The 21,683-nt window shown below is 39.4% G+C and overlaps 1 protein-coding gene across 1 annotated transcript in view; it reads right to left on the bottom strand.

Annotated features, from left to right (window-relative positions):
• Positions 1–21,683, bottom strand: part of LOC127582083 (neuronal calcium sensor 1) — a 68,532-nt gene that overhangs the window by 10,758 nt on the left and 36,091 nt on the right. Inside the window, exons 4-8 of the mRNA XM_052037076.1 lie at positions 6,395–6,533; positions 4,182–4,260; positions 3,075–3,163; positions 1,207–1,284; positions 742–865 (exon numbers count right to left, since the gene is read on the bottom strand). Of these exons, the coding sequence (XP_051893036.1) occupies positions 767–865; positions 1,207–1,284; positions 3,075–3,163; positions 4,182–4,260; positions 6,395–6,533 (484 nt within the window). The 3' untranslated portion in view covers positions 742–766. The remainder of the gene's footprint in view (positions 1–741; positions 866–1,206; positions 1,285–3,074; positions 3,164–4,181; positions 4,261–6,394; positions 6,534–21,683) is intronic.

The raw sequence follows: 21,683 nt of genomic DNA, 5'->3' as shown, positions 1-21,683 counted from the left end.
ACTAAAGCATAACCCTTCTGACCCTACCCAAGTACAATGAAAAAACTTACCAATATTCATTGTCTAGTGTAGGAAACTGGGTCTTTAAACAGAAAATTTACTACTAACATAGCAGATAGCTGGATAGTAGAATCATGCTCTTTAATGGCTAACAATGAAAAATATAGTCAGAAACATTCAAAGTATAAAAGTGAAGTGTGCACTATTGATTTTTGACTTACGGACCAACAATAATTTACACTAAGCTCAGTAATATACAGAAGGGAATCCAATAGTTTTAATGAAAGCTTTTTAATTGACTTCTACGCAACATTCAAAGCAAAGAGTTCCAACTACAATTATTTGGGATTGTTTAAACAGCATCTTCATAGAATCATAGAACAGTACAGCACAATACTGGCCCTTTGGCCCACAATGTTGTGCCAACCTTTAAACCTCGCCTAAGACTATCTAACCCCTTCCTCCCACATATCCCTCTATTTTAAATTCCTCCATATAATTATCTAGCAATGTCTTGAATTTGACCAATGTACCTGCCTCCACCACCACCCCAGGCATTCTTTCCTCCTATTAGAATAACATTTATCTATAGAACCCTCTTAAAACAGTATCAAGTAGCTGCTTCTTTGTAATGCTTATGATACATTTAATAATTCTAGATTATTTTGCAGGTAGGAAATATGAGTAACTGATATATGAAGAACTGCCTTAAAAACAAAAGCTGTTGTGATCATAACTTACCATGGCACAAGGGAGGTTGCAGGGACTATACTAGACCATCATATAGAGAAAGCGCTTGGACAATAGATGGATCAGCTTTTGATCCCTCTTGAAACTCCTGTAGCGTTAACTTCCCATCAGCGTTCTGTAACATAGGTAATCAAAGTTAGTCATCACAATAATGGAAATATAATGTCCAGGTTTTGGCTGTCAACTGGTAAGTACAAGGCCGTGCTTTACATAGCAGTTACCCAAAGAATAATTTTCAACTTTACCATCAGGGGAGTAACTTGTAGTGGCTCTCACAGCATCGAACCTATCCAATGAAATTCCACCCAACTGACTGAGGATTGGGTGAGCTCTACAACATAGACAAGCCACTACATTGGATAAAAATTGATGCTGAAAACTACCAACTATCCCCCAACATTAGACTTCCTTCAAATTCAGTTATGATTTAATACAAGATAAAGCCAAACTCATTACCTTGTCCATCATAGCAAAAATCCTATCCACTCGTTTCTCTGGTGTGTTCTCCTCTTCAGGCAGTTCCACAGTATTACCCTAAGAACCCAAAAATAGTACATTAAAAACTTATAAAACCAAGAAATTTAATGAAAGGATAGTTAAAATTCTATATTATCTGGCTCAAGTACAATCAGATTGGGAAACCAAGTTCTTGGTTGTCACACCAGCACTTCCAATGTTTAAAAGAGCTTGGTCACTTTTTCCAATGTTAAATGAAATCAATAAATATAGTCTACAGAATTCTGAAATACTTAATGATATGAATGAGAACAGTAAAAATGTATATTTAAAGGTTGGATTTAAAAAAAAATTCAGGACTAAAATTGTACTGTGCAGAAGAGAAATAAATCCCAGGTTACAGGAAACGGAGAATGTGAGAAGGAAAGAAAATTTAACTTGGTAGACACATTCATTCATTGAAAAGAGACATTCTTTACTTGGGTACCTGACCACCTTCCTTTAAACAGAGCATAAAGGAATAATTGACTACATTTTGCATGGTTACTATTTTGTTAAAAGATAATCAAAATATTAAATTAGGGGCTATTTCACCAATGTTATCACCTAATCAAGAATGTAAACTATTAGTCTTTCCCACTCTCGTGTTCATTTCTTCGAGCCTATACTGGAATAAGAATTGATTGAATGGTTTGCCCCCTTCTTTGTAGAGAATTTTAGTTATTCTGGTGTACATGTCAAGTAAACTGGCAGAGAATCCTATTTCAACTTCATTAAGTTTTCTTAAGACTATTAATTACAGAAAGTTTCCAACCTTTTATAATATCCATCCTTTGTTTGCTCAGTTCATGTAAATGCTATCTTATTCCTTTATCTTCCAGTTTATACTGTTTAATATTGTACAAATTTAAAGAAAACCTTTAACAGGGATGCAGACCCATTTTTCTACCAGTGCCTGCTCTGATTCTTTAATCTCCACATATGAAATATTTTGTTAGGTTGAAATAATTTCTCATGTTGAAATTCCAATAGGGTTAAAATAAAGATTTGTAGTAATTGTCAGATCAATAGACAAATTGGATAATTACTTTTTAAGAGTTCATTACATTCACAATGGTAATTTACTAATTATTTTAGTTTAAATACAAGCGTATTTTAACTCAGTAACAGTAACCACCAATTTCAGTGTGATTGTTTCTCAGTCATAACCCAAATTACACTGCATGAAGGACAATTCTTTGCTATTGTTTTGAGAGTATGAAAAACAATAAACCAAAAGAATATACCATGGTCTAACCTTTTTTGTTTTGCTCTCTGCATATAGTGTTGTCTGCTGGGCATGTCCAAGTATGCCAGAACCACATTACCAACACATTACACAGCCATAGTGGCTGATCAGATCCCACTTACCACATGACTTCATTTTTCTCAGAGAAATTCCCTTTGTTCCACCCATACTTCACTATTACCTGAACTAACTCATTTCCTTCTCTCTCTTAGGTCTGATGAAGGGACCCTCATCTGAAACGACAACTATTTCTCCTTCCACAGATGCTGGGCAGGTCCCACCACCTTACCATTAACAACATATCACACAGCAAAACCCAGAGTCTGCCAGTTTCATTCAGCATTTTACAGTTAATAAGGTAAACTTCCACGTAAAATGTCAAAAAGGCCTGTGCAATTTAAAACATGTTTAAATTTTTAAAAAGGATCAACTTTTCAATGTTAGACTTTGTATTTATGCTTGTTTTTGAAACACTTCTTCAAAACAGAATTCCTTCAAAAAAAATAACAAGAGAATGAGATGTGAAAACAAAACTGGAAGAAAAAAGTACACTTCAGGTTAATCTTTAGTATTTACTTACCACCATCTGATAAATAGCATCCACAATATTTAGCATCTCCGTCCTGGTGATGTAGCCATCATTATCTAGGTCATACAGTTTAAAAGCCCCTGAAACAACGTCAAGCATTATTGCATGTTCAAAATTTACACCCTCAGGCAGACTGTAGGAAAAATGTAGGCTTCTGTAAGCATACTAACGTTCATATTTCAACAACAGACTGACTAAAATTGACAACTGCTCTCTTACTAATATTCCCAGGAGGGACAATTATGGAAGAACTCTTGTAGACGAGGGAACAATACAAAAAAGTTAAGGATTTTAATATCACATAATAATGGGATGTGAAATGTGCATTCAATTAAACAATATAAAGACAGTAGCTGTTGATATTTTGTCTTACAAATTTATGTTAGGCAAGGAGAGCATTTTAAGTTGCTGAGTGAGGTATTGAGGTATTGTAAATCCACTACAACCTGAATAGCACTTTGAATGTTATTATCTGGGCACAATGGTGTGGCGTTTAAGCAAATGGACAAATAATCCATAGATTTAGACCAATAAACCAGATGATTTCAAATCACAAAATGGCATTTTGAGAATCTGAATAATTATAAACATATTTCAAAAAATATCCAAGGAACTATTGGATTGTCAAAAACCAATCTGATGAGCCATTGTTCTTTAGGAAAAGAAACTTGGCGACCTCACCCTGCCTGGCCTAGGTGATCCTAATCCCATATTAACCAGTACACTGTTAATTGTCCTACTTAAAATGACTGAGCAAACCTCTGTTGTATCAAATTGCTCTCAATTTAAGGACAGGCAAAATGTCAACAATGGCTGTGAATCATTCAACAAAAAAATTCTGACACTGATAATAGATGAAAAATGTTGCAGAATACTTCCAAACTGAATTTTGAAAAAAAAATTACACATTTGCTACAACAATGGGCACGGAGAACTGATGACAAAACATATAACAAAGATACAGAAAAATTATGGCTATATTGCAGGTCACAGAAACAAATTATGATTTAAATTGAGTAGCTGGAACCAAACTACAGAACTACATATTTACATCTGCACATGTAGATAAACAAGACTTGAGTCAAATGAGTTACTTACATCTCAGTTTTTCATCCAGAGTCCCCCGTGAAGTTACTGACAGTGCTTGGATAAACTCAGAGAATTCAATTTTTCCATCCTGAAAATCCATTCAAAAAGGCATCTTCATCAACTCATGTAAAATATATCGGCATTCAACTTTGTCTCAGTGTTTTTGCATTTCAATCAATAGGTTCAAATCCTATTCCAGGACCTGAGCACATAATCTAGGCTGACATTTCTATGCTTTCCTTAGTGAAAGCTGAATTGTTGAAGGTGCAGTCTTTTCAACTATAGTTGCATCATCTCTTTTAGGTAATTTAAGATCCCAAGCAGTATTCAAACAAGAGGAGGAGAATTCTAGGCCAACAACCTTCCCTCAACAGATGTAACCAGAACACATCAACTTGCCTTTATCTCTTTTTGAACAGAAATTGGCAACTGCAATTCAAAGTTAAAAGAGAGCATTTCAAAATGTAATTAATGGACAATGAAGTGCTTGGGATGCAGAGGATGTGAAAGACACCTTTGTTTGATGACCATATGTACTTTCTTTGAAAAATATTTGCAAAGGAATGAAGTGTCACCCCAGTTTTCCAAGCCATTGAGAAACAAAACAGAGTGGTACTATGGAATTAAGACAGAAAATGCAGCAGATACTCAGCTGGTCAGGTAGCATCCATGGAGACAGAAACAGTTAACGTTTTAGGTCAATCACATTTCACCAGAATTGGATAAGTGAAAAAACAAATGTATTTAAAATTGCAGAGCAGAAGAGGGGTGGAAAGAATAAAGGGAATGTCTACAATAGAGTGGAGACCAAGATTGTCCAAATGACACAAATGTTGTTGAAGCCATGGAAGAGAGGGTGATAAATATTTATCAATCACAGCTGATCTTTCTGAAGGCATACCCACAGAATGGGATGAATAGGCACTGCATAGAGAAAAGAACAACACGCAAAACCTGAAATAAAAGTAAACACCAGAAATATTCAGCAAATCAGGTAACATTTCCAGAGAGAAAAAACTGAGTTAATGTTACGGGTAGATGACCTTACATTTGATTCAAACATGAAAGTCTGGTCATCTAGAATTGTTGAATACCAAAGGCTGTAATGTGCTTAGATGGAAGGTGAGGTGCTGTTACTCAAGCTTATACTGGGCTTCACTGGAACAGTGTAATATGCCAAAGACCAGGAGGTCACAGTGGGAATAGGATGGAGAATGAAAGTGACAGGTGACCAAAAGCTCAGGGTCACTCTCATAAACTGAAAAATATTTCTGCAAAGGACCATCTAGTTTTCACTATGAGTATAAAATGCAATATGCTGATTTGGAAGTGGTGCAAGAGAACTATTGTTTCACCTGGAAGGACTGTTTGGGATTTGGATGGTGGGAAGGGTTGAGTAAGAGGTAGGTGTTGCATGTCCTGCAGTTGCTTGAAGGAAAATGATTGATTGAGATGGAAGAGTGAATCAGGGAGTCGCAGACTGAATAGGAGGGGAAGATATGTTCCGTAATGGAATCTCATTGAAGATGGTGGGAAAGTAGAGGCTGGTGGGGTGAAAGGACAAGGGAAACTCGATATTTGCTTTGGCTGGGAGGAGAAGGGCTGTTTCTCAGGAAACAAAGCAGATTTGGTTGAAGGTCTCAAAATGTAAGCAGGAACAGGCCATTCAGCCCCTCAAACTGCTCCATTATTGAATAAAATCATGACTTATCTGATCTTGGATACTCTCTCAACATCAGAACAAAAACAACAAAGCCGTAGCAATGGAAGACGATGGGGACAATGAAGCAGGATGGAAGAAGATAGTATTTGAGTTTGTGGGCTTGTAATTGGTATTAGTCAATAACCTATCATCTGAAAGGCAGGTGTGGAAGTCGAGGAGGGGAAGGAAAGAGTCATACAAGAGTCTTCAAGTGTGTGTTTCCAGCAGTTTCCATTTTTATTATTTACCCTTGGCTTGTTGTCTTATTGCAATCACAATGTAACTGTATTAATTCACAAGCATTCCTCTAACAGTAGGGCCGAATGTTAATTGGATATTCCCCCAAGTCACTAAAAACAAAATAACCATCTCAACAATCTGTTAAATTTATCCACGAATCTGAAATTTTAAAAAACCTACAAAACTCTCAGATCTAGCCAGTCATTTACCAATTTTGATACATGCCTTTTACTCAAATTAATTTACTTCAATAAAAGAAAATGTAAAACAAGCAACTCACTTTATTTTCATCGAAGACATCGAAGACAAATTTAGCAAACTTCGTAGGGTCTCCACAGGGAAAGAACTGTTTGTAGATTTTCTGGAAGCCTGCTGCATCAAGTTGCCCACTGGGGCAATCTTTAATGAAACCTTTGTACCTATAAGACAAAATATTAACATAGGTTTTTCAAGAGGTAAACTAAAAAATGTTGTAATGAAAACTCTTATTCATATTAAATCAAATTTCATGTGCAAAATATCAACATAAAAATATATTCTCATAAATACATATTTTAAAAAGGAAAGCTTGTATAATCTCCATTTTATCCCTTGTTATCCTGATGCTGAAACAAATGATTTTAAATTGAAATGCCCTCCCTCTCAAATTACAAAGCAGATATACCACCCAATTTCTAAAATTCATTATACAAACTGTTCTACATAATTGTGTGCTACAGTTGAATTATCTGCCCATTACCTCACCATCAACAGAAACTTATACACAGTTAAGTACATTTGGAATATTACAAGATCACAAGGTCCCTCAAGCCAATGGGATCCAATTCAGAATAACAAACCCATCACCTTCCCATTACAGTTATCTTGTTTTCTTAAAGTGGATAGAGCCCTTGACCATATCTCATCTGTTTCCTCACAGCTCTGTTCTCACCCCCTCTCCCATGAGACAGAGCTAGGATAGAGATCCCCTGCTTCTCACCTTCCAACCCCACCAGTCTCCACAGTCAATGAATCATTCTTCACAAATTCTACTAGTTCCAACAAGATGCTTCTTCCCTTTCACCTCATAGTATTTCAAAGGGGTCATTTGCTTTGTGACTCCCTGGTTCAATATTCCATTCCCACTAACACTCCCGATCCTATGGCACTTTCCCATGCAACAGCAGCAAGTACAACACCCGTCCCTTTACTTCTTCCCTTCACAATGTGGTCCCTCTACATCAGAGAAACCGTATACACATTGGGTGGCAGTTTTGCGGAACACCTGCGGTCAGCCCACAGGGATGACCCCGAGCTTCCTATTGCCTACCACTTTAATTCTCCATTCCACTCTGACCTGTCGGTAGCTTCCTACAATGTTATAACAAGGCGCAATGCAAGCTTGAGGAAAAGCACCTCACCTTCCATCTGCACACATTGCAGCCTTCCAGACTCAATATAGAATTGCCGAACTTCCGGCAATTCACTTTATTTGGCCATTTATGCTCGAAGTCGTCTGTCTGTGATATTGTCTCAGACTTTTTTTCCCTCCCTCTCCAATTGTACGTCCTGACTTACCCTTCGCAACACACCACTTTGTCTCCCTCTAATTGCCCCATTAACTTACCCCACAGCAATCCTCATCTGAACCCAAAGATATTCTCTTTGACCCACCCATCCTTTTTTGCTCTTTTCCAGTTCTGACAAAGGGTCTTCAACCTTGTCTTTTTCTCAGATACTGACTGATCTGCTGCATTCCAACATTTTGTGTTTTTGTTTCAGATTTTCAACATCAGAAGCCTTTTTTTTTGTTTGATTTACATCTTTTTAATAAATTTGTACCAGCACATCACTTGGATTTGTAGGGTCACAAAGGTGACACTAAAACTAAAAGTGCATCCCTGATAAATGCATATTCAACCTATACAAATAGGTCCAAATAATCAATTCTCATTGCTCTGTCTCTTTTTAAATCTTTACAAAGTACTCAGATAGGCTATAGAACTTTGCAGAATGGAAAAAGAATCATGAAAAAAAGACAGCTAGATTCCATTTTCAAGCTGTAGTCCACAAGGTGTTGGCTGGTCCAACTGTGAGGCTACAGGAAGATACAATTACACTAAACAAGTCTGCAATAATTGGGCAGGAATAACTGTACTCACGGCTTCTGAAGTGCGTGTCCTAATGAGTTTGTGCACGAGTAGCTATGTTGGAAATTATCACTAAAAGCACAAGCTGCTGGAGGAACTCAGTGAGTCAGGCAGCATCTGTGAAGGCAAAGGGACAGTCGATGTTTCGGGTATAGACCCTGCATCAGAGTGTGTTGAGGGGAGATAGCCTGTATAAAAAGGTGAGGAGGAGGGACGAGGCAGGAACTGACAAGTGATGTGTGGATCCAGGTGAGGAAGAGTTATGGATGGATGGAACCAAGTGTGGGAAGGAGAGGTGGAGATAGCAACAGAGGCTGGGAGGTGATAGTGGAGACAACAAAGGGTTGTGGATAATGGAATCTGATGAGAAAGGAAGGTGATGAGTGGAACCAGATAAAGGAAGGATGCTGGGCAAACAGGAAGCAGTGGGAGCAGGGAAGGGGATAGGGAACCAAGTGGGGACAGCGTGTGGGTGATAGGCAGATGGAACCAGGTGAGGTAGGAGAAAGAAACTGGAAAACAGGGGCTTTTTGGTCCAGATCCCAACACCTTCAATCTCTTGTGGCTGTTGGAAACCAGATGAGAATTGGATTCGGTCAATTGTGAAGTTCCTGTGATGAAAACTAAACACCATATTCAGCTGATCCACTGAAATCCTCATTGATGCTTGTGTTACCTGTAGACTTGACTATTCCAGCTTGCCTTTTTGCTCTGTTCCTTGTACACTCAATTGTAACTTGCACTCTCCAATTCAGTTGTCACGCCTGCACTTTCTGACCTCTGCTAGTTAAGCATTTTTTCTATTTTAAAACTCTTACCCTTGTTTTCATAACCATATGTGATGTTGTTGCTCTCTGTAATTTCCAGCCCTAATTAGATGCACTCCTCCAATTCTGGTCACAGTGCATACTGAATGTAATCACTTGCGCAGCCTCCATGCCTTCAGCTGACTAGGCCCAAAGACCTGAAATTCCTTCCCTTAACCTCTCTGCCCCTTTGCTCCTTTAAAACAATTATTTGATCATCTGCCTCAATACTTCCACGTCGCTCAGTGTCAAATTTTGTTTGGTAACATTTCCGTGAAATGACTTAGCATGCTTTACGACACTACCCAACAAGTGGCAATGCCTTTAGATATTTTGAAAAAAAACTTCTCAAAATATCTTTACGAACATAATAACAGTTCAACGAGCCCGATTCATACAATGTGGTGTGATCGTGATCCAATACCACTAAAAATAAGCCAGAAAAAGTGAAATCCAATAGAGTAAATGTTCAGAAATTAGGCATTAGAGGTGAAATCCCTGAACAGAGCAATTATGATATTTTTAAATATGAATGACATGAACTGACAGACAGGGGACTCTGGTATGGCAGGATGAGGTGTAAATTGTTCTGCATTTCATTAAGGCAACATTAAGCCTAAGGTTATAATGGCAATGTGAATCAAAATATAAATGGGTCTGGTCTTTAATAAACAACTGCAAAGTCATAAAAGCTATTAGTGAAGCCAGTTTCTTTTGCCAGTGCAAATGGGTATAACTCTAGTCATAAAGGGCATGTCCTCTTCTTTGAAGAGATTCTTTTAGTGCTTTTATGTTGGAGCCAAATGTAAACAGCAGCGGCATCAAGTATATGCTTCTTACTACTGCTTTTCTATTTCAATGCACCTCAGTCTCGTCAGTCTGTTTAGTAGCAAACAAAAAAAGTCTATTTTATCTTATTGTTTTCTCTGAAAAACACCATCTGTTACTAGACATTGCTGCATGGGATATTTGAATGTCGACAGTCATTTCAAAAGATTCCTGCATCTTCCTCACTTAGCAACTACATGAAGACTTTCCAAAAAGGGAGATGCACAACTATCAACAATTACAACAACATTCCCTAGCACAAGGATGCAGAGTCAAATTCTTCCTTCCAGTTGGACTTTAATTAAAATCCTAACTCAGCAATTATTTTGATACCTGTTGGTATGACTCAGTAGAATGAGAGAGATTCAAACACTTATCAGTGGAAACTGCAAAGTTTTAAATCATGTTAACTTTACTAAATAGGGAAGAACTTTCCAATCTCATCCTCCTTGAGGATTATTCCCATGGTTTGGTTCTGAGACCTGCAAATTGACTTAGATCTGTAATTCAATACTTTTCTCCCCACATCTTAACTTGCGCCAGATCTTTTTCACCCATCATCCCTATGCCCACTCAAGTGCTGCCTTAATTTTAAAATTTTCATCTTCATTTTGACTTGGCACCTTAGAATTCAACACAATGTCCTTGTGCTAGGAAAGAGAAAACCAACTGGTGAGACCAGATCTAGAAAATTTTGCATAGTTTTAGTCCCCTTATTTAAGGAAAGATAATCCTAGATATGAAGGGATTGCCTTAGGAGGAATGGTTGAACATCTTGGATCTGTCTTCATTGATGTTTGGAAGACCAAGAGGCAATTTTATTGAAACATGAGATTCTTATAGGACTTGACAGGGTAAATGTTGCCCCTCATGGGGGAATCTAGGACTAGACAGCATTGACTCAAAAGGGTGGTTGCCCATTTAAGACCAAAATGAGGAAGAATTTCTTCTGTCAAAGGATCTGAGTCTATGTATATCCTTGCTCCAGAAAGCTGTATTTATGAATATAGAACCGCAGGACTCAGAAGTAGACCTTTCAGCCCACCATATCCATGCCCACTATCAAATACCCATTTACACTAATCCCATTTAGCAGCACCTGGTCTGTAACCTTCAAGTGCTCATCCAAATACTTCTTAAATGTGCAAGTAGCTGTTCAATACAAAGATAGATTTTTAATCACCAAGGGAATTAAGGGTTGTGGGAAAGGGCAGCCAAGTAGACTTTAGAAAGTTGGATCAGCCTCAATCTTATTGAATGGCCAAGCAGGCTTGAGTGCCCAATAACCTATTTCTTTTCCTATTTCTTAAGGTCTTGTTTTCAAACCCTTCAGTGGTTTTGCCTCTTCAAATTCCACAAATACCTAACTCAGATTGAAGAGCTTTATCACATCTACATTGTGTCCACTCGCTTACCTCCCCCCACCCAACCACCCAAATTTGATCACTCCACTGCAGCCAGCCACATCTTCAGCTTCCAAGGCCCCAAGCTCAAGAACTCCCTGCTGAAATCTCACATAGTCCTCAAAAGCTCCTTTGGCCAAACTTCCCAGCATCTGCCCTGTGGCTCAGTGTAAAATTTTGTTTGATAAGATGCCTGTGAAGCATCACGGGATATTTTATACATTATGTACAATGTACAAAAGCACTTTTATTGTACAAGTTATTGTTCATTGATCCAGTGATATTAACCGGGTAATAGGACAGGAAACAAATGAAGTCACACAAGAATTATCACCAATGTTAAAAAAGCATTTAAAACTGTTTTATTGTATTCAGGAAAATCTATGGCAATTAAATTCATTCAGAGGCATTACATTGACTTTTATTTCCGTCCAAATGCTGATGGGAGCTTTTAATCAAGGATAAGTAGACTCAGTTACAGTCAGGCAGCAACCGAAGAGGCATGTCCAAAGGACTTTGAACACAACAGACTAATAACCAGAGAATAAAACTGCATCGTTCACACTTAAATACCATTATCCATGTGCCTTAAACAGAACCCCAAGAGATGCATGTTTGTTGGTCATATTAATGGGCTTGCAACAGAATGTTCTGGCACCACCTACAAACAAAAGGGACAGGGAATGGCAATATAGATTTAGTGGCACAGTACTGAAATGGGCTCAGGAATATAGGAATGTGGGGTTCCTATGCGTAGATATTTTAATTTAGCAGGACATATTGAATAATCAGCAAAGCATATGAGATCTTAGATTTGATAAATAGAGGTGAAGCTTTATAAAGTTTAGTTAGATCAAATCTGGAATATTGTATCCAGTTCTACACTTGAGCAAGAGAGTGCTGAGCAGATTTGCCTGCATGGTTCTGGGAGTGAGGGAGGTTAGCTCCAAAGTTGGGTTGGAGAAGCTCGCGTTGCCCTCCTGGGAACAAAGATCGTTGAAGGGGGATTTGATGGTGTACAAGATTATGACTTGTGTACTTATCTAGCCTGTACCCCGAAACACTTCCTTAAAGGTCAGTAAAGTTCCATTGCAGGTTAAAAAAGATGAGGGTAACCAGAAAGAGAAAAAGCTATACAAACTCTTCTCTGGGAAGAATATGAAGAAGGGCATTTCCCCCCCCCCACCCCCCAAAGGCATCTAAAATAGAACCAAACAACAACTGGTGGAGTTACACAAAGGACTAAATTTTATTGATTTCATTTTTATGGTGCAGCACTTCAAGGTCGTGGCATAAATGAGTGGAAAAACTTTTAGTGACAACCTTTTGATTACCTGCCATGTTAAAACCCAAGGGTAATATATTCTGTCATTCTTTTCAATTCAGTCTCAAAAGATGATGCCATGACCCAAGTATAAAAGTTTTGTTAGTGATGTAGACATATCTGGGTTCAAATGTATTACAATGACACAAGTACAACAGTATAGCACTGCCTGTAGTTCTGAGGAAATTGGCACTGATACAACAATAATTACACTGCTGGTTTAACATTGCCTCTGGTTCCTGATTTTTACAGAAATAGACTCTAAGTTTGGTTCAGATGTTATGCCAATTCTCACTTCTATCAAACCTGGGGCTGCTTGGATTTGGATTAATACAACACTTACACAAAATAAGGTCATCATTTTATTTTCATTTGTGACTAAATCTGATTAAAACAAAGAAACAAAATAAAAGTATCATAACTGCAGCAGCATTGTTTGCTGTAATGCATCAAAAAGTCATTCCAATTAAATGCCTTTGTATATTCCTCCTGCAGGCCAACAGTTTCAAACATTAAAACCCTGTTGTGTATCTACTGATTGCAGTATTATGTGAACAGTTAGACTCCATTTGAAAGAAATCCCTTTTCAAATGATTGTTCATTGGTTCAAAACTCAAGAACAAAGCTTACTGCAGCAGTCTTTGCAAAATTTGAGAAGGGAATAAGAAAAAGAGCAATTAAAAATACAACCTGTGGAGTAAATTCTAAATGTCAAGGCTCAACAATCTAAATGAATACATAAATCCTACATGCAAATACTTCAAAATTGACCTTTTTGAATCCCTTTATAAATGTGGTTTGCACATATACTAGGCATGAGTTACGTAGACACACAGATCAGTAGAATGTCCTGAAAGGTCCACCTTCCTGCTCATCACAAAAAGCAAATAAAATCCATTAGTGAAGCAAATTACATTTCTGCTGAGCATTTCAAGATTGCATCGAATTCAATTCAGTGAAGGAGAGGGTAAGGAAAAGTATATTGAATCTAAACCATAAACAGAACATAACCCAACAGGTTGAAAGTATTTCACGTTATGCTTGTCACATTCTAACAATGATTTCTGAACATTCCCATTGTTGCAAACCACAGTAAAAATGAAATTAGTTTTTATATTTTTGGATTCTTTATTTTCACTTAATCATTGATAACAGTAACAAGGATGAACCTCTCTGTTAATAACCTAAATCAGGTGTTTGAAAATTCTACACGTCTCTATTGAAGGTTCAGTAGTTATTGTAGATGATGCAAGCTGGATAGAGTTAAGTCACAAAATTAGGTATTCATGCTTTCCTCCTCTCACACCGTTTTTTTTTCCCATTTTCCTCTCTGACAAGACTATGTTTATGCACAAGTAATGGTCTGAGTGGTAGAGGGCTATTCCGAGTTAAGAATGACATGGTTTCTAACCTAATTAACAACGTAGGTTCAGAACCACAGTCAAATATTGTAAAACTCAGTTGACATAAAACATGGTCGCAGATAACTGAAATCAATGAAACCACCAAGAACTATATGCTTAACATATAGTTCTTTGTGAAGGTGGTGTGCCCAGATTAAGATATCATGAAAAATATTTAAGGCAGGATGCTCATGTTCCCAAATTAAAGCACCATGGTTGAAAGAGGAACTTATCATGGTCTATCTAGATTACTAAAAGGCATTCAACATGACCTCAAAAAAAAAAGTGACTGCACATGAGAAGAACTTGCAGAATCAGATGTAATACATTAGCATGGATAGAGGACTGGCTAACAAACAGGAAAATAAATTGGAGCAAAAGGGTCATTTAAGGGTGGTAACCTGTAACTAGTCAAATGCCAAAGAAATCAGTACTGGGACCTCAATATTTACAATCCCTTTTAAAGGGAGGAAGAGGAAGAGGCAGAGTGTAATTTTTGCTTTAGATTCATGTTTTGGTTAGGGTTAGGCATCACTGCAAGGTCGGTATTTGTTGGTCATCACCAACTAACCTTAAGAAGATGGTGTTGAGACACCTTCTTGAACTATTACAGTCTTTCCACAATAGGAAGGCAGCTCCAGGATTTAGACCCAGCAATGATGGAAGTAACAGCAATCTATTTCCAAGTCAGGATGGAGTGCAACTGGGAGAGGAATGTACAGGCCATGGTATTTCCATGCAGCTGCTGCCATGGTCTTTTTCAATAGAAGTTGTGGGCTTGGGTGTTGCTGTTAGGGTGCAGGGAAATGGGGGGGGGGGGGGCGGGGAGGGAGGAGGGAGGAATGTTTCAGATGGTGAATGAGGAGCTGTTTTGTCCAGGATGGTGTTGGATTGCTTGAGTGTTTGTTGGCGCAGCACTTATCCAGGCAAGTGGAGAATACCGCATTACACCCTTGCATATAGTAGGATAATAGGATGGCTTTTGGGGTCAGAAGGCAAGTCACAAGCTGAAAAACACATAGCCTCGGGCCTACTCTCGTAGCAACATTTTTTAAATGCCTGGCCTGATTGAGTTTCTGGTCAATGGTTACCCTGCACTGCCACTCAAGATTGGGAGAAAAATCAGCAGTGGTAATCGTATTGAGTAAGGAGGTAAACAGAAAGCAGGAAATTGGCTAACTGCTCAACCCAAATTAAATGGTCAGAGTCTCTCTCGTCAGAAGTGATTATTTCCTGGCATTTCTACAGTATCAATGTAACTTGACCCTCATCACTGAGTGCCAAAATGTTGTCTGGGCCTTGCTGCATGCAGACATGGATTGCCTCATTTGCTGGAGAGTGGTGAATGAGTTTGAACATTGTGTAATCATCAGTCAACATTCCTACTTCTGTTTTTATGATGGAAGAAAGGTGATTGATGAAGCTGCCGAAAATGGTTGAGGAATTTCTACAGTGATGTCTTAGGAGTGAGTTAATTGACTCCCAATAGAAGGGAGGGCACTTAATCTCATCTTTGGAAATCAGTCTTAAGTCCACATTTGGCCTTAAATTGTGATGTTAGGAGGCAAGTTGCAATGTAATTGGCTTTATTGATGGATATGAAATATAGGCTTAAAAGCAAGCTATAAAAAAGATGCAGAGGAATTGCAAAAGTGCTATACAACCAAAGATACCTTCTGAGCCACCCCTCGTCCTCACTTTGGGAAATCTGACCACCAGGCTGTGCTCCTTCTCCCTGCATACAAACAGAAACTGAAATGGGAGGATCCAGTACAGAGAGTCATGCAGTGCTGGTCTGAGGAAGCAGATGAGCTCCTATGTGACTGCTTTGAAACAATGGACTGGTCCAAGTTTAAAGACTCAGCTGCCAGCCTTGATGAGTATGCCACCACCACAGACTTTATCGGCAAGTGTGTGGAGGACTGTGTACCAAAGACGACAATACGAGTGTTCCCAAACAGAAAACCATGGATGAACTGGGAGATCCACTCCGTACTGAAGACGAAGACTGATGCACACATCTGGGGATCCTGATCTGTACAAGAAATCGAGGTATGACCTTCGGAAAGCTATCAGGGATGCCAAGAGGCAATACCGACTCAAAATAGAGTCCCTGACCAGCCATCAGCTATGGCAGGGCTTACATCCCATAACAGGATACAAGACGAAGTCGGGCTGCATAGTTAACAACAGTGCATCCCTTCTGGATGAACTTAATGCATTCTATGCACATTTTGAACCAAAGGGAAGTGGATTGTCACCATCCACACTGACAGCCTCCAATGCAGCTGAACCTGTGATCACAGTGGAGGACATAAGATCAGTCTTCCGGAGAGTGAACACGAGGAAATATCTGGCCCAGATGGTGTCCCTGGCCGTGTGCTCAGATCTTGCGCTGATCAGCCGGCAGAAATATTTGCAGACATATTTAACCTCTCCATGCTTCAATCTCAGGTTCCCACCTGTTTTAAGAAGACCACTATCATCCTGGTACCAAAGAAAAGCAAGGTAACATGCCCCAATGACTACCGACCAGTGGCTCTGACATCCACCATCATGAAGTGCTTTGAGAGGTTGGTCATGGCACACATCAACTCCAGCCTCCCAGACAACCTTGACCCACTGCAACTCACTTATCGCCAAAACAGGTCTACAGCGGATGCCATCTCTCTGGCCCTACACTCAGCTTTGGAGCATCTGGACAGCAAAGACACCTACGTTAGACTTTTGTTTATTGACTACAGCTCTGCCTTCAATACAATAATCCCAAGCAAGCTTGTCACCAAACTCCAAGACCTAGGACTCAACACCTCCCTCTAACTGAATCCTTGACTTTCTAACAAACAGACCGCAATCAGTGAGGATAGGCAGCAATACCTCCAGCACGATTATTCTCAACACTGGTGCCCCAACAAGGCTGCGTCCACAGCCCTCTACTCTGCTCCCTATACACTCATGACTGTCTGGCCAGATTCTGCTCTAACTCCATCTACAAGTTTGCAGATGATACCACCGTTGTAGGCCGTATCTCAAACAGCGATGAGTCGGAGTACAGGAAGGAGATAGAGAGCTTAGTGGAATGGTGTCATGACAACAACCCTTCCCTCAATGTCAACAAACCAAAAGAGCTGGTCATTGACTTCAGGAAAGGGGGCGGTGTACATGCACCTGTCTACATCAATGGTGCTGAGGTCGAGAGGGTTGAGCGCTTCAAGTTCCTAGGAGTGAACATCAACAGCCTGTCCTGGTCAAATCACGTAGATGCCACGGCCAAGAAAGCTCACCAGTGCCTCTACTTCCTCAGGAGGCTAAAGAAATTTGGTTTGTCCCCTTTGACTCTCACCAACTTTTACCGATGCACCATAGAAAGCATCCGATCTGGATGTATCACGGCTTGGTATGGCAACAGCTCTGTTCAGGATCGCAAGAAACTGCAGAGTTGTGGACACAGCCCAGCGCGTCACAGACACCAACCTCCCCTCCTTGGACTCTGTCTTTACCTCTCATTGTCTTGGCGAAGCAGCCAGCATAATCAAAGACCCCACCCACCCAGGACATTCTCTCTCCTCTCCTCTTCCAGCAGGTAGAAGATACAGGAGCCTGAGGGCACGTGCCACCAGACAAGGACAGCTCCTACCCCACTGTGATAAGACTATTGAACAGTTCCCTTATACAATGAGATGGACTATGACTTTACGATCTATCTTGTTGTGACCTTGCACCTTATTGCACTGCACTTTCTCTGTAGCTGTGACACTTTACTCTGTACTGTTATTGTTTTTACCTGTACTACATCAATGCACTTTGTACTAACTCAATGTAACTGCACTGTGTAATGAACTGACCTGTACGATCGGTATGCAAGACAAGTTTTTCACTGTACCTCAGTGCAAGTGACAATAATAAACCAATACCAATAGGTGAAGTTGGGAAAAATTTGAACAACGTTGGAATATAATATGGGGAAATGTGCAGTTAATCACTCTGACAGTAAGACTGAAAAAAAACAGGTTATTGTTAAAATAGAGAGTTTGCCAACTGCTGCAGTTTAGTGCCTCAGACATGAAATACAAAGTTCGCATGCAGCACAAAGTTATTAGGATCACAAACGGAATAATTACCTTTAATGCAAGGGATTGGAGTGTAAAAGTACACAAGTTTTGCTTCAACTGTATAGGCTGTTGATGAGACCATACTTGAGTGTTACGTACAGTTTTGTTCTCCTTTTGAGACAGTTCAGTGAAGGTTCATTCAAAAAGTTGATTCCTGGGACATAGGCGTTATCTTATAAAGAGAAGCCAGTACGTCTTTGGGATGATGGAGGAAACCAGAGCACCCCAGGAAACTGGAAGCAGTGACATGGAGAACATACAACTGCCATGCAGACAGCACCAGAGGTTAGGATTGAACCCGGGTCACTGGACTTCTAAGGGAGCTGCTCTACTAACTGCACCACTGTGTCAACCTACAGATTAGAGGCATAGGGTCAGACAGCATGGGAACAGGCGCTGCAGCCCACCAAGTGCATGCCAACCATCAAGCACCCATTTATACCAATCCTACACTAATTTCATTTAATGGTCCCCACATTGACATTAACTCCCTCCTGTTTTTAAGCCACTCACCTACACACTAGAGGTCATTTACAGCGGCCAATGCTTTGAGATGTGGGAGTGTATTCTGACTGGAGGTTGGTGACCAGTGGTGTTCTGCAAGGATCTGTTCTGGGACTCCCGCTTTCATGATTTTTATAAGTAACTTGGATGAGGATGTGGAAGGGTGGGTTAGTAAGTTTGCAAATGACACAAAGGTTGGTGGTGTTGTGGATAGCGTGGAAGATTGCTGTAGGTTACAACAGGACATTGATAGGATGCAGAGCTGGGTTGAGAAATGGCAGATGGAGTTCAACCGGAAAAGTGTGAAGTGATACACTTTGGAAGATCGAATTTGAAGGTAGAATATTCTTAGCAGTGTGGAGGAACAGAGGGATCTTGGGGTCCACGTCCGTAGATCCCTCAAGGTTGCCATGCAGATTTATAGGGCTGTTAAGGCGGCTTATGGTGTGTTGGCCTTCATTAGTTGGGGTATTGAGCTCAAGAGCTGCCAGGTAATGTTACAGCTCTATAAAACTCTGGTTAGACCACACTTGGAGTATTGTGTTCCGTTCTGGTTGCCTCATTATAGGAAGGATGTGGAAGCTTTAGAGAGGGTGCAGAGGAGATTTACCAGGATGCTGCCTGGATTGGAGAGCATATCTTAGGAAAATAGGTTGAGTGAGCTAGGGCTTTTCCCTTTGGAGAGGAGGAGGATGAGAGGTGACTTGAGAAAGGTGTACAAGATGATAAGAGGCATAGAGCAAGTGGACAGTCAGAGATTTTTTCCCAGGGCAAAAATGGCTAACACGAGGGGGCATAATTTTAAGGTGATTGCAGGAAGGTATAGAGGGGATGTAACAGGCAAGTTGGTGGTGGTGTGTGTTTTTTTTTTACACAACAGTGGTGGGTGCATGGAATGCACTGCTGGCAGAGATGGTAGAGGCAGATACATTAGGGACATTTAAGAGACTCTTAGGTAGGCATATGAATGATAGAAAAATGGAGGGCTATGTGAGAGGGAAGGGTTAGATAGATCTTAGAGCAGGATAAAATGTTGGCATAACATCATGGGCCGAAGGGCTTGTACTGTGCTGTAATGTTCTATGAAATCACACCACCCAAAGGAAACCCATGCGGTCAAAGGGGAATGTACAGACAGCACCAGAGATCAGGACTGAATCTGGGTTGCTGGAGCTGAGGCAGAAGCTCTACTCACTGTGCCAGTATGTCTCTGACCATGAATTCCCTCATGGCAAAATCTAATTTCAGAATAAAGAGTGCCCACCCATGAGGAGGAATTGTTCTGAGGTTTGTGAATTTTAGCAATTATCTGTCCTAGACAGCTGCAGAGCTTGAGTCACCAAATATATACAAGGATGGATGATAGGGAAGTCAGGATACTTGGGCAACAGACAGAAAAGTGAAGTTGAGGCCAAGATTAGATCAGCCACAACCTTATTAAATCAAGCTTAAGGGGCCATGTGGCCTCCTCCTATTTCTTATATTCAAACCAATTCTGTTAATGTTTTGCTTTTTAAAAAAAAGAATCTGAGGTATATTTTGGGCAAGGAATGTTACACAAAACATCGTGTATTAATTTTCAAAAGCTATATCCTCACCTTAATGATCATTGGAAATGATCACCTTACCACATTATCGTCAAACTTATTATTAGTTGAAATTCTATTAATATCTAAGTATTCAAAAAAAGTTCATAAAATCCATCATTCTTTGCGAGTAACAACACGACAGAACTTGATAATTTCACTGAATATTTTGTCAAACGGATAAAATGTTCATTGTTTAAATGTTAATTGCTTACTTATGAGAGATCAAAAGAAAACTGTAAAATGGCAGTCTGAATAAAACACAATGCTAAAAATAGATAATGCCCCATGAGCAGTTGGCATTTCTGTACGGTTATGTTCCACCTGACATATTGACAACGTATTATGGATAGCTGAAATGGTTATTTAAAGAACTCCACAATCTTCTAGCTGTCATTGTGGAAGGCATCAAGTAGGAGACTGCAAAATCAAAATAGCATCAATAAAGTTACAATATTTCTGCTTCCAATTATTAGATAGGTAGCAGAATAATTGAGTTTATTGACAATGTTAACTATTTTTTGCTCAACTAATTGCTTCATAGCAATACTAGTTCACACAAAATTGCTTTTTTTTTATTATCTCCAAAATGTACAAGTGGAACAAGTCTTGGCAAACAGTGTTTCTCATCCTTAAAGGAAAAGGGAGATTATTACTTGGAAATCCAAAATATTCGGATGAGTATACATTGATAAAGTTACATTTCCAAAGAACAATATAGGATTAAAGCTTGTAACATCAAATGACACTTTTTCCATGTTAGAAAGTTGGAAGTTCAAGTCTGACTGCACAGGGTTTACATATAATGTCAGCTGGAGGAATGTAGTTCTGGAGGAGCTATCTTGCAGATGAAGCACTGAACTGAATCAATCACTCTTCTCAAATAGTTGCAAAATAACCCACAATATTCGTCTTCTTTGGCAATCCCTCAGGAATGAGGATGAGTGCTTCCAAACCAGTCCAAGGAGTGGAAAATGCCTTTGCATGAATTCTTTTAAATGGGGTTACCATTGAACACCAGCTACAACATGAACTTGACAGAACAAAGTCCTGGCCCAGTGGCAAGGAGGTCCACAACAATTCGATACTAGTTATTTGCAAGCCTTCTGGAACTTGTTTTTATTAAATCTCAAATCTCTTAAAGCAAAATTTGCAAGTCACTACTTTTCTTTACAAACATTAGACTGGAATTTGATCTGGTCCTCCCTTGTCAGCACCCTTTCAAATGGAATTATTGAGAGATCAAAGGGACACAAATATATTTTTCCCTTTTGAGCTTGGGAATACTTAGGCTTGCAAGGCTGCTCTTAATAAGATCTTGTTCTGTGTACACCTTGGGACTAGCATTTTAGAACTGCACCTTTCAATAAGCTATTCCAAGTCATCAAGAAGCTCAAGATTTTCCTTTCTAAAAGGGTTGTAGCCTAAATGTAAAAAAACTAACATTTAATTGAAAACAGCATATAAGGATATG

The sequence above is a fragment of the Pristis pectinata genome, chromosome 23, assembly GCF_009764475.1.
Source record: "Pristis pectinata isolate sPriPec2 chromosome 23, sPriPec2.1.pri, whole genome shotgun sequence".
Lineage (NCBI taxonomy): Eukaryota > Metazoa > Chordata > Chondrichthyes > Rhinopristiformes > Pristidae > Pristis > Pristis pectinata.
Note: the sequence above shows the minus strand (reverse complement) of the source record. Positions and strands in the feature narration are given on the sequence as shown.